At 42.3% G+C, this 14546-nt stretch overlaps 1 protein-coding gene across 1 annotated transcript in view; it reads left to right on the forward strand.

Annotated features, from left to right (window-relative positions):
* Positions 1–14546, forward strand: part of grk6 (G protein-coupled receptor kinase 6) — a 48119-nt gene that overhangs the window by 10995 nt on the left and 22578 nt on the right. Inside the window, exons 2-4 of the mRNA XM_040032566.1 lie at positions 80–175; positions 10193–10305; positions 13976–14053. Of these exons, the coding sequence (XP_039888500.1) occupies positions 80–175; positions 10193–10305; positions 13976–14053 (287 nt within the window). The remainder of the gene's footprint in view (positions 1–79; positions 176–10192; positions 10306–13975; positions 14054–14546) is intronic.

Here is a 14546-nt window from a genome sequence, read left to right on the forward strand (position 1 = left end):
ACATCCTGCTGATTTACTTTTGAATGTTTCTTCTCCTTCAAACCCAAAATACAATAAAACATGTGTATGTCATTCACAGGAGGGGGCGGGAACAGAAAAGGAAAGAGCAAGAAGTGGAAGCAGATGCTGCAGTTCCCACACATAAGTTTGTGCGAGGAGCTTCGACAAACCATAGGTGAGCTAACGCCGCTCTCTCTCCAGTCGCTCTCTCTCTCAGAGCAGCACCTTTATCTCATTTGACGTGGACGCCTTTGAAACACATCGTATCCATGGCACCCTTTGAATACTCCCTCAGTCATCACCGCTGGTACCTCAAACTCGACATGATTAGACTTGCACAAAAAAACATCGAATTAAGAAATAGAGGAGATAAAGGAACTATTACCATGGAAAACACAGTCTGTGATCATGCAAAACACAAGAAATTATTTAAGTGGGTAATTGTGCAACAATATATTAAGAACTGAAAGGGAAGAATCTGTAGCTGTGCAGGTGGATTATTTACGATGTTTTTAACATCATGTCATTCTTTGATTTTTATTTTTCACTGTTATCATGATTACCGGCGTGTCCTCGTCCTCCCAAGGATGCAAATTATTGATTTATAAATAAAGTTTCATCTGTGGGGAAACGAGCAGTAACTGGGCTGAAACTCTGGACACAAACTGCAGTTCCACCAACGCCCACTTGGCGTGACACAATCCCTCATTGACTGTATTTAAAAGATGGACGTAGCCATCGTTAAGTCACTTATCGGGTGTGGACTTTGGAGTCGTTAACATCAACATTTAATCAGCAGCTACAGGCCGTGTCAGAGGCCACGCCCCTACCCTAAAGCCCTCCCAGTATGGCTCCAGGGTCATAAAAAAGTCTCCTGCTGCAGTCATTATGAAAACTGTCCACAGAGACCTAACTGTTTCTGCACCGGGCTGTTTGTTAAGGAATTGTGTGGGAGTTATATCTTAAAATGTCTTTAGTGAGAAGCAGATGACTCCGCTTTACTGGGGAAAAACCCCTAAAAGACGTCCAGTTTTAGATATTAATTTATGAATTGCTGCACAGCACGGCTCTGTGTGTTTCTCAGTTTTGTGGCTCATCTAAAGCCTGAATTCAATCCCCTCATTGTTTCAGAAGATGTTATGCTTTCTAGTGTCTCTCTCCGTGTCTTTGCACTCTGGTATGGTGGCCCCGAGGCTCAAAACTCTTTAAGAAAGCAAATAAAGTAGAGAACACACTGTCAGACACACGGCTGCAGTGAAACATGAGCTACTCATCCTCAGTATTAAACGTGACATTTCACTGAGGGAATACGATCAGTGTTGATTTTTCATTTCCTCTGTATACAGCAGCAGCGGTGGTGGCAGCTTCCTAATTCTGTACAGAAATAGACTCTCATTCATCCACATGGCTGATATTATCACCAGCAGACCTCAGGTTGTGTACAAAACGGCAGAAAATGGATGGCACACTGTCCTGTGATCACAAAACTGTTGCTCATCAACAATTAGTTCCAACACATAAACCTCCATAAATCACAAATGATTGAATAAATGAGTTGTTACATGTGAATAACAAACTTTAACAGTATTAAGGCTAAGTTTTAGTTTTTAAATGCGAGATATCTCTGCTGTGAGAACTGATCGGAGTGGATATGCTGAGGAAGAAGTTTATTGTGAGAGGGAAACGACTCTTTCCAAGGTCAACAGTGACCCTTCACACTCCAACATCTCACTTCCAACCACTTTGGATATGATCCATGACATTGTGCTTGCATTAACCTCATTTGTAGCAATAACTGACTTTGTCTCACAGTTTTTAACCGGACGGTTGGGAAATTGCTTAATGCTGATTAATGTAGAATAGAATAGAATAGAATAGAATAGAATAGAATAATCCTTTAATTGTCCCACAACGGGGAAATTTGGTTGTAACAGCAGCCAAAAAGACACATATACAAACAAACAGGACACAGAACAGAAACATACACAATTTTCTTACATATTTACATTAAGAACAATGGTTACTATACACAGAGAGTACTGTACAGTTATTAAATTAAATAAAAATAGCTACAGATAAGATGTGTCTGGCAGAACTTTCATGCTGAGCGTAACACTGAAGTGTTTGCTGTCGTTGCTCTTCATTTTCATACATTTCCATTTGTGTAGAAAACATTTCCCTCCTACAGGAACTAGACTAGTTTAAATTTAGACCAGTTATCAAATAAAAGTTATATGAGCTCCATGGAGCCCGTCGATCGACCTGCAACTTTTATAAGCAGAAGGCTCTCGATGATTTGAGATGACCCTCCCATCTCCGCCACACGTTCACGCCGATGTCAATAATTAGGATTTTAGGGTTCATCTACTTGCCCAAACCCCACTTTAGCCCCACGCTGACCCCCGCTTTATCCACATACACATGGTAGTGGTCAGGTTGTTGTGCATGAACCTCATGATTGTTGTATATTTTGTTGGAGTTGTGAACTTTGTAACCATGTTATATGGAAGGTTTTGGAAACTGTTGCAGAATAAACTGAGAATGAAAAACAGTCCCCCAAACCAAGACTCACTTTTGAGATGACAGTTGACGTCTTTTGTAATCGCCAGGCTGTCACTGCTTCCTGTCCAACACACCGAGACTGTGGATCAAGCGTTGCTACAACTTCTGTTTTTATGCGTCCTTTACTTTTTGAAGTTGTGTTCTCAGAGCTGCAGCTGCCACGTTATAAAAATGTCTTTTACATTCAGGCAACAAGCAGCGACAATCTGCGCGAACTTTAATAGCATGCTGTTCATTGAAAAGTCAAACCTGCGATGGGTCTGAAAGTGTGTGGGTGGTATGAAGACAAAACGCTAGTGTTGCTCAAGTACTACCACAGAGGAAACTGTGGCGCCTGCAGAAAGAGGAAGCAGCCTGGTTTTTTTTCTACTGTTTCAACCAACTGATTACTTTCATTTTAACTGGTGACTGGTTGGAGAAATAAAATTTAGACTCACTCAGGAAAAGATCTGATCGTTGTTGTGCTTTGTCATTGGTTGCACTTAGTTTTTTACAAAATAAAATTAAAGGTCAAAGCAGCGAGCATGTTTTTCTCTACGCCTGGCTGGTTTTCTCCAGGTTTCCTCTTCAATCTGAAATCGTGCATGTTAGGTCATCTATCTGCAATCGTGTAGATTACAGATAGATAAAACTTGCACACAGTAGCTTTTTCTAAAGAATAAAGTCCTGTGTGAATGAATGACGGTGGTTTGTGGTGTAAAGAGCTTTGAGTCAGCTCAAAAAAGTGCAGGTCCGCTGACTGTCTCACATTTTTGGGGGTAAGAAGCCTGTGTGCATGTTAACTTCAGAAAGCATGAAGTAGAATGATGCAGGCACTGTAACGTCACTGAAACCTCGGTGTTTGCACTGTCATGTTGGATTGTTGCACCCAGAAGTGACCATATTTGGGCAACATGTGCAACACAGACAAAGACATCTGCTAATTAGCGCCAGCTAATAATCGTCTACAAATTCACTCACTTATATTATTGGTTCAGTAACTTGTTTGAAAAGCCCCAAAAGACACGATGAGCTCAAACATGGTTCCTGTCAAACTTCAAGCTTTTATAAAACTTCGCCCACAGTAACGTTGTCATTGACTGGGAAATACCCAAACTTGTATCAGGCTGTAAACACGTTCGTTTCCTTGTTAAAGTTGAACATTTTAACATGCGACTCTATGAAGACTGATGGACATTTGGAGCTGCCGAAATGCGACGTCAGAGGAACTGCAGTTTCTGGCACATGTGCGCCTCGTGCGTTGTGTTTATGTCAACTTGTTTATGATTTTTGCTTCACAAAATTGGATGGAAATGTCCAGATGTGACGGTCAGAAGATATGTGACCAAAGCATGAACTGTGGTTTACTTGGTTTGGTTCTCATGACTTTGTTTCCTTAAATAGTAACCATATCCCATATTTATCTTAGCTGCAGGAGGCCACTGTCCAGCATTAGAGACGGGCTTTTATTTCACAGTCGTCCCTGATGTTTGATTAGAATAAATAACCGAGGTCATGTGCATAAAAACAATTGCTTTAAGTTGCTGCCTAACAGCAGCAGCAGCAGCATGTGATATCAGTGTGATTTGTGTACAGAGGCATGGTTGCATCCATGGTACCCAGGCGGGGCAAGTCAGACACATAGGACACATTGTGAGGAAGAAAGAAGAGGAAGAAGCAGCGGAGCTGGGCTGATGACTTGTTATAAAACTTAATATGGCTCGAGGCACAGAGCGGCGACAGGTGGGCAAGCTGGACTAAAGTACAGCACATGTTTGTTACTGGTAAACCAAAGTTCACCAAAGAAGTCAAGGACTGCACATACGCTCAAGTCTTACAGGTTTCTATTGCTTAATACATCCATTCACCAGCTCCCGGGGGCATGCCTCCAGGGTCGTGTTCAGTTTACTGTTAACTGTTTTGGGAAGTTCGTGGAGCAGTGAAGCTAACTGAGCTAAAATGTCAGGACATTTTCCAAAGCTGTACTTTGCTCACATGTATCAGGAAACAGTCTGATCCAGATGTGTTTTCACTACTGGAAATACTCAATTTGGTTAAAGCAAGGGTGGCACCTGAGTAGAGCGTGCAAGAGACAGAAAACATATTTATTTTGCTTGTAGGGATGGTCATGATTTTTGAATATTCAAATAGTCATTCAAGACGTCTCCGGACTCAAAATGGGCCTTTGTTTATGCACGTAAGCACAATCGGTCGGATAGTTGAGCCATTTGGTAAACAAAACTCTGCATGATTCAGCAACAGCAACGACAATGTGACACGTTTCATCACTCAGGTTTCCCCAAGCGTATACCACAGGTTCCAGTCCAGAAACATCCCTGTCTCAATAACGTGTTCGGGCTTACCCCATTTACTAATCACAGCGTGGACTCTTCATCTTTTCTTTTTACCAGATTAACATTCCCGTCCACACAGATACGTTCACACTGTGTTTAACACCGGAAATGCCAAGGCGGTCGTTTTAAACCCTGTTTAACTCTCATCGTCAAAAGGAAGAGAAAGTTTAGCTAGAGCTGCAGAGGGCGTCATTTTGACCTATACACATTCATATAAAACCACTACAGCAGGGAGTGCGAGACTGAGTGGGTGGAGGACCGGTGCAGAGCTGAAGTAGCTGAAGTCCAGAGTGTGGAGAACTAAACGGAGCAAATACAGAGCGGCACCCAAACGTATGTCAGGCCTGAAGAGGTGAAGCTGAGACGGCTTCAGGTTTGATGATCAGAGGCAGATGATAAACTGTTCTGCTTTTACAGTAATTATTTAAAATGTGTTGAAGCAGCTCTGAGGTCAGCTCTGTTTTTACACCGCCTTCATTTTAATACAGCTAACCCCACAATTCATGTTCTTCTTCTTTCATAACTCCATTTGTAGTTACTGTGCTTTGTTTAACTCTTTGTAGTTTAGTCGAACGTGTTTGTGTTAAATCATTGATGAAACCTTTAAAATCAACCTTAAATAATTATTTGGCCGAATCTTACTTAAAATTAGAAAAACAGTTGAAAGGTAACAACTTGTCTTTAGCATCCGTGCTGTTGTTACAGGACAGGCTCAGAACGGCCCTCCTGGCAGTTCCAGTGTGGTAACCTCGGTGGGTAATCAACTCATGCAGCTCTTCCATATCATTGTCCAAACACCTCACATTCCACGTGACGATGGCAGGAACAGACTTCCTTTTAGCTCCGAGTAGCCTCTGCTCGGAGACTACGGGCCATCGTCCGGTGACGACACTCTGCCTCCAGAGTAAACTGGAAAAACACCAACAGGAGCAGCTGTAACGGCCGTCAGGCTCAGAGCAGCACCAGGACATTATTGATATTATTAATAGGCTAATATGAATATATCTGAAGCGGTGGCGTTCCCTTTGGTTAGGCTGTGGCAGGAGAGGCAGCAGCTTATTGAATAACGTGACCACTCCGTTTCCAGCTCATCTGCTGATTTTCCTAATCATCACTGCATCTGGCTTCTTTTAGACACGTACTTAACATAATTAAAGACTTCCTGCTGATGTGAAAATATAAGGAAATAAAGATGAGCCATTTCACACTCGAGGTGCTGCTGCTGCTTCTTTTGTTTCCCTGGAAGGGCCGATGCAAATAAGTTTGGATTTGAATGAGTTCAGTCAAACACACACAGGAAGTTAGAAGCTCAGCACTAAAACCACATACAGTACGGTTTGAAATGCTGATGTCCCACAGAGGGGAGCAGAGGTGCTGCAGGGCTGATAGGTAAAAACAGAGGATTAGAACGTGAGCCGACAGACGAAGAAGGAAGTCACGATTCATCCTCGAGACTTTTTTGTAACCAGAAGAACGAAGACGAGTGGGAGGAAGATATTCAGGAGACTCTTTTTCCTCTCATCCCCTGATACGAACATCATTTATTGTTATGTAATTATGCCGCAAGCAACGTGAGACATTTCTATGTTGCACAACAGAGATCTTACAGATGTTCTCCCTTTGTTACAACACATTTCACCAGCACCAATTAAAAACAAAAAACTGAAGATTGGCCCTGCACTGCACTCGGACATGTGCTTTCTTGTTGTGTGCAGTGCAGTCGCAGGCTGGTCTGAAATGCAGCAAAACACAAAGTGTGTTTTTCTGTCTGTTTGTGCCCCGGTGACTCTGCTGTTCGCTGAACCTGAGAAACACGTGCAGGGAGTTTCACCGCACGGCCTCCTCTGCACAAATGAAAGCATCTGTAGTCTCGATTGATGCTTTCTCCTCCGCCTCCCCCTTCCCCTCCTCCTCAGTCCTCATAAGAGGCCATTAGAGTAACATGATATTACAGTAAAGTAGGTCCACACTGGTTCCAGTGTTCAGCTGCTGAATCATAGGAAGATGTTTATGGTTTAAATAGAACCGAGCAACCCAGAGAGAGGAAGAGGGAGCCGGCTGCTTCGTCAGGGTGGTGATGCTGTAATCATGCAGCAACTTCCAGAGCGATAAAATAAAGTATGGTAACTGCTCTGGTTCTTATATAGCACTTTTCTATGTAAGTGCTAATATCTAAGATTCATAGACATTGATAATCAGGGGTTAAGTAGGATTTAATGAAAATAATATTTTTTATTGTGCTGCTGCTGCTCTGAGGTTTACTGCTTCCTTTTACCAAATACATCCTACAATATATACACTCACCATCCACTTGTTCAACTGGTCATTAACACAGACATCCAATCACACGGTGGCAGCTCAAGATGACCTGCTGAAGTTCAGTCTGAGCCCCAGAATGAGGAAGGTTTCCCTGACTTTGAAGACGAGCTGGTTTGAGTATTTCAGACGCTGCTAATCTGCTTGGATTTTCCTACCAAGCTATTGTGAAAGGAAGGAAACAGTAACTCTGGCTTTTTCTGCTGACCTTTCCTCCTGTTGGTTATTGATAGCTGTTCAGCTCGTTCTAGAACAAACTTAATATCAGTGTGACGCTGCATAAAGTGTTGGAGGCACTCTGTCGTGCTTTGGTCTGGATTGAAACTCACTTTCACTGCAGGGCCTTCGAAGCCAACAGGACACCCGACAGAGGCCTCTTTGTTTTCTGCGTGTTAATGTACAGCATGTTCTCTACAGCCCTGGATCTCCATTCATGTATATCACAACTCCTATCATGTCTCAAAACGTCCGTAATCAGCCATAATGAGATAATGATTATTCGGAGAATTCCCAGAACTTTGAGATGCAAGCGTCTGATACTGCCTAAGTAACTTTATGAACTGTAATGAAGTAATTTATGTCCCTTTTGTAAAGAAAACAGTGGGTTTGTAGATATGAAGACTTGGAACGGCCTTTTTCTCGTCTTTCTCTCTTTCGTGTCCTTTGTCATCCACAGATTTATTCCCTTTGCCGCACACTTAGCTTCTCTGTTCTCGCTGCAGCGGGACTTAAGTGGAACATCAGAGAGAGAAGAGATCATTAGAGGAGAGGAGAGCGGGACAAAGGGCAGAGCAGAGACAACTAGAGCAGAAAATCTCAAAGTAGGACGAAACAGAGGAGAACCTGACGGAACAAGGCATCAGTAACCATCAGTCAGTGGGTCATCAAAAGGAAATGACTCAGCAGAGTAACAATCGAAGGGGCGCTCCACCCGAGTTATGTTCATCTACTGAGCCGGGCAGGGAGACAAAAAGATGACACGGATTACATCACCCACAAAGCAAACAGCATCTTTTTACTCCTGCAGCTGGTTTTATGAATGAAACTTCAGTCTGTTGGCGTAACTTGGCTATTAAATCTACAACCCTGACACGACGCCTCTGTCAGATAAAACTCGGGTTTAGAGTAAGACAGTAGTTTGGATTAAAACGCTTCACAGCAGTAACAACGCTCACTGACAAATGTCGACACAAGAGGCTGAAATCTAACAACCTTTATTATTATATATGCAGATGACACCCTGCTGTAGCTCGGCATCTATTGAAGTCGGTGTGATGCACTGGGTTAAGGATTCAGTTGAACTGGGCCAGTGTTTGGGCCTGACAGCGATACAATATTCTGTCCGTTTGTAACGATTTGATTTTGATCTCAGTTGCTGATTGGTTACAGTTCAAAGAGTCGAAACTTTAGGTTATCGTGTCTTTTATTCCATATTCACTGTGGAACCAGAAGAGAATGATTTCAGTAACACTGATGTCTGTTTACGTGAGCCGTTCGAGGCTGTGCTGCTGTTGTAGCGACAGTCACATGTACACCAAGAACAAAAACATACTCGCATCAGGAGGCTTTAGATTGATATCTGGGGTCGTTTCAGTTCATCTGTCCAGCTGTGTTTGAGGAAAAAAATAGAAACGCTAACAAGGAAACGTGGATTTGCATCTGAGACTCGTACAGATGCAAAACAACCCAGGAAGCTTCACGCACAAGCAAATGTGATTCACTGACGATCGGGGCGGTCGGCGTGAGAGACGAGGAAAAGAGCGAAAAGGTCAGACTGATCAATGCGACACTTCAGCAAGTCAGAGAGAGGTTTACTCCTCCGTCAGTCACAGGAGCTCCAGTGCTCACTGAGGGAGGCCTGCTCCTTTATTCCTATAAAAAAGTGTGCTGCCTCTTTAGCATTCAGTCTTTCACAACAGTTCCTGCCTCACAAATGTGCTGAGCATGTTTCCTTCCTCAGAAAACATTTCATAACCTCCATTCTCTACATGGAGAAATAAGCGTCCATCTGACTTTCATTTTCTAGAGCCTTCTAATAATGCAGTACATCAGAAACAACAGTAATAATAAGATAGTAAGAGCACATTTGGTGCCGGCTCACAGCATAACAGGGAACGACACTGATCCATGGAATAATCAAATACCAGCATATTTGCATAAACCTGCAGTTTTGCTTGCAGGAACTTTATTATTTATGTTATAAAAAGTCAGCTTTTATTTAGAAGGAAGTAAAAATGTTTGGGAAAGAAAAACTGTGTCGAAAGCAAATTTCATCTGATGAATTTTCTACGTTGTAAATAGTCACAGGGTGTAAGGTGTGGTTAAGGTTGCGTGCGACTTTGTACTTCCTGTGAGGGTCTGATTTAATTTGAAGCTTGAAGTTTGTTATAGAAAAGAACCCAGAGTTTGTGTTTAGATTGTGACCTTTGGAGTGGGTGTTGGATGCATCTGGTTGCAGTTTTTAACAGAGCTCTGAAAGTTGCTTCCTGATCTTATGAAGCTCTGAGGATTAAAAATGATGGAAAAAGATGTTAAAAAGCACCAAAGTTAAACTCATCCTTGTGTCCTTCAGGGGCCTCAAAGACCTCTACACACCAAACATCTTTCCTGCATTTGGACTCGCCTATTCTTAATCCAGCCTTTTACTCCACCTGAGTTTGCTGGATGAAGCTCGATTGATCAGATCCGATCAATCGGACATCAGTGTGCTCGCTTTGAGGTTTATTTTCTGCATAAAATCAGTTTGCATCTGAAAAGTTTTGCGTTGCTCCTTCGCAGCACGCTCAGTGTGCAATGGGCTTAACCTGAGAGCATTCACAGACTGATTCTGGATTAAATAACGTGCACGTTTGTGTCCAGATAAACGAAGTATGTGAGAATTGTTTCTTCCATCAGTGTAGGCAGGCCTCCTGTAAAACAGTGCCGGCGGTTTGATTCAGATCTGTGTAACGATGACCTCGCTTGCCTCCGTGTCTCTGCAGAGAAGGACTACAGCAGCCTCTGCGAGCGGCAGCCAATCGGACGGCTGCTCTTCAGGCAGTTCTGCGAGACTCGAGCCGAGCTGAAGCGCTGCGTCAAGTTCCTGGACGCCGTGGTAAGCAGAGCCGTCTTCGTCTGACCTCTTCTCTTTGTGTGCCTCAGCATCTTTCTCTGCAGGGTTCAGACTGTCCTGTAAGCCCAGGGTTTATCAGCCTCCCACGTACGCATTAACGTGAAAACAGCGTGACCAATCAGAGACGGAGAGGTCAGCTGACAGCAGAGAGGAACAGACACGATTAAACTGTATTATTAGAAAACTGTTTCTGAGTTTAAACAATACAGACTGAAAGTATCATCTGAGGGTTTGTGTGGCAGGAAAAGTGTGATACAGCTGTTTATTAATGTGTGTTTGCTTTAAGCTGTGAGGTCAGTATGACTGCAACAGTGAAAGAGGCTGACTGAGTTAGTACACTTATCAGTGTGTGCAAGGATCTGACATTTAACTACAGCTTGTAATTAATCAGTTAGATTAATGTGTTGTTTAGATCTGCTTCAGGCAGTTTGAAGACCTCATTGTTCAGGGCTGTGAGGAGGTGGAGGAGGTGGAGGAGGCGCTCCTGTAAGAAACCCTGGGTCATTCCTGTCATTGATGCTGTTAGGGAACGAGGCAGTGATTTCTGTACTGCTCTCTAAACTGCACCGGGTGTAACATCGTTATTTAGTAGCTTTAATACAAGCACCCGATATATGACAGGAAATGAGGTAGAATATACAGCAGGCCTTTAACAGGAAACGAACACTTTGACATTTAAACGCTGTGATTATAGCACTACATGCACAATAGTCACTCACTTTTAGCTGATTTTTGGCCTCCAGTGACTCACATTGATAAAGGAAGTTAGCTCATTATCAGCTAAATGCTGCTCTCAGTTTACAGCAGGAAGTAACACACAGTAACAGGGCACGGTAAAGTGGCCTATTTATGCTTTTTTCTGCTGTGATACATAAACAGTTTTTTCAGGATTCGAGTCGCCCAAAATAAATGCACATGTGCCCCAACTGTCCAAGCAGGCCAACGCCGAGCTGTGGGAAAATGTTCTTTTTTTCTCCGGGTGAACTGACCCTTCCAAAAGCTGATTGGTGAGTTTAATTACCCTGAATGCCCAAATGGAGCACTTGAAGATGAGGAGGAGGAGGAAGTAGGGTTTAATATCTGTTTAATGAAATACCGGATCTCTTGACTTCTGGGAACAATCTGCGTCACTGAGTCGCTCTTTCCTACCTCCCATGCTGTATCCCCGTCACACACACACTCCGGTGGGAATGAAACAAAGTGTGAGGGAAGCATTCCTGAAGTGAGCGGAGCGAGTTACGACTCGTTTACTGCAGCAGACGAGGTCACACAGTGTGTTTGTGTATCTAAAACCATTACAGTGGGGACATTTCTGCTTTATGAGGACATTCAGAGTGGTCCTCACAACTTCAGGGACCAGACGCAGTTTAAAGAGCCAGGTTCGTCAGGGGGAAGGTTTGAATTAAGGGTTTAGCCGGGAATCCTGATGTTCAGGTTTTTTAGTCATGAATTTGTTGATGATTTTTTTGAACGAGGACTTTCTGGGGACCAGGGTCCCCAGATTTGTAGATGTCCCTACGTGTTAAATATCAGTAATTCATCACTGTCATCTGTGATTATCCTCTCGGGATGTGTTTACAAAAATCCAGTCCATGTGATTACACTCAAGATATTTCAGTTTTATAGAGCCGCTGCATGTTGTCTTGAGTTGAGGGTTCATCCCCTGGGAAATCTATCCAGTCAGTGCAATAACAAGTTTGAACAAGTCCAAAATCTTAAAATCTGATCTGAAACCACCTGCTGGTGATACGGTAAAGTCAGAGGATAATCAGTGTTTGTAGGGTTCACTCTGCAGAGACCATGAATCTCTGTGCAAAAGTTCATAACAAATGAGGGTTTGAAGCATAAAGAGCTCTTTGACCTGTCAGACAGTATCACACTCAGAACAAAAACAAACATTATTCAGACAGGAAGTGTGGGATTATTTTAATATTAACTGTCCTGGTTCATGGCTAATCCTGTCTGAGCTTAGGTAAGGGCAAGGGTAAGTCAAATTTCACCTGCTAATATGGGAAAGTAGTAAAAACAAATGAAAGCTGTCAGGTTGTAACTGCGGAGGCTCATCAGGTTGAGGTAATGTCAGATTAACCTTTTAAGCCTGCATTTCTTTAAGTTTTGCCAATTTGGTGTTATTAACAGTAGAAATGATTTGTTAAAGTGGATCAGGTAATGGTTGCAGTCCTATCAGCTGAGGTAGAGGAGGTTAATGAAGGCAGTCTGCTCTGCTCAGCTGACTCCAGTCTGATGGCTTTGCAGTTTTTAACTCGCATTCGAAGCAATTATGCTCCCTTTTACCCCACAACCGCTTCCCGTCTCGTCTCTGAGAGCCCTGCGAGAGGACGAGATGGAGAGGGGAAAATGAGATTTGAACCGTCTCCGCTGTCACTTAGCATTAGTTTACAGGCTCTCGCTGCCAGAGGGGAGAGGAAGCACTTTGGGGTTTTCCAGTCAGGCTCAGTTTACTGCAGGTCATTCACAGGGAGGAGTAGATGCAATCGGTTCGGGTGTGGGGGAGGAGGGCTACAAAAGGTCTTCAATTAACTCATAAAGTGGGTTTTCTGAAGCCGAGAGGAGGCTGCAGGGGACACACACGAAGCTGGTAGTTCAGCTGAGCAATCATTCAATAATATGGGCCTTCAATACTGTCATCATATATTCACAGTTTCATCAGATCCAAATTAATGACTGAGTTATGTTTTTAAATGAAATGACATCTAGTGGTCATATGCAGAAATGCATGTAAAAATGAGCTTATGTGGAAAAAAAAAAAAAAAAAAAAAAAAAAGAGTTCACTTTAACCCAAACACTTCTCTAACTCTGTTTAGATAGCCTATATAAATGCAATCCATTATTATTAGTCAGGTGTTTTGATGACAGGATGCTAAAAAAAATACAGCTAGCAGCAACATGGTAAAACCCAAATAAAATAAATGTTTTTAACCACATTTTTCTGGCAATGCTGAAACTGAAAACCACATCCTGGTACTCTTCTCTTTGTGAAGGTCTGGCAGTGTCACATTGTAGTGCAGAAATTCTCAAAACTCCTTAGTTAGCTTGAGATGCCAGAAACTACCTTGTTTGTCTTAAGTGCTAAAAACTCTTTAGTTAGTTTAAAATGCTAAAAGCTACCCAGTTAGCATCAATTGCTAAAAACTACTTAGCCTCAGAAGCTAAAAGCAACCCGGTTAGCATCAATTGCTAAAAACTACTTAGCCTCAAATGCTAAAAGCAACCTGTTTCGCGTCAATTGCTAAATGCTACTTGGTTAGCATCAGTAGCTAAAAGCTAATTGATTATTATTAATTGCTAAGAATTACTTGGTTAACCCTAATTACGAAAACGACTTTATTTCAAGTGATTAAAAAATACTCAGCAATAATTGATAAGTTACTGAGTTTGCCTCAAACATTAAAATTGACTTGCTTGGATTTAATGCTAAAAGCTACCTGTGTAGGTTCAGGCGCTAAAGCCTTCTTGGTTAAACTTTCTTCGTACTAAGAAATACAAAGGCCCTAGAACATAATGTCACAAACAAAAAGTAAACTCAGGTCATGGCAGTAAATGAATTCACTGAAATAAGTTGAGCACAGTTTTGTGTTATTTGAGTATTAGCGCCTGCTGACAGCATGCTGATGTGTGCATTTCTCTGCAGGCGGATTACGAGGTGACACCGGATGAGAAGAGGAAGGAGTGCGGACAGGAGCTCATCGAAAAATACTTCAACCCAAAGGTACTTTCTGATGTTTCCTGTCAGGTCTGACATGGTTTTATTTTTATTAGGATGATATCTGTTAGTATTTTTGTTTATTGCCCACATGTACAGGATCGGAGATAGCTCAAAGCTCATTTCCCTCTGAAGCAGGAAGATATAGAAACAAGCCCAAACTGAAGACCAACGACCATCAAATGACCAAAAGGTTTCCACTGGCTTTTGGTCATTAAATGTGTCACAAACATAAGAAAATACAAAAATCACCCGAAAAGTGTCCAAACTGTGATGTTTAAAGAAAATTATTGCATTGGACGATCTTGAATTTGATAACAAAACATCAGTTTTGTTGTCAAAGTAGCAGAGGAGCTCTGTAGGAGTGATTTAAACTTTTATTAATGATGCATTCATTGACAAAAATATCAGACCAAAAGTCGTCAAATCTTTTCCATGTTTTACATTGTTTCTGTCTGTCGGTACCAGTGTGCTGTGACAGTGTGCAGTATAGATTTAT

The sequence above is a fragment of the Simochromis diagramma genome, unplaced genomic scaffold, assembly GCF_900408965.1.
Source record: "Simochromis diagramma unplaced genomic scaffold, fSimDia1.1 OVJJ01000216.1, whole genome shotgun sequence".
In the NCBI taxonomy this organism is placed as follows: Eukaryota; Metazoa; Chordata; class Actinopteri; order Cichliformes; family Cichlidae; genus Simochromis; species Simochromis diagramma.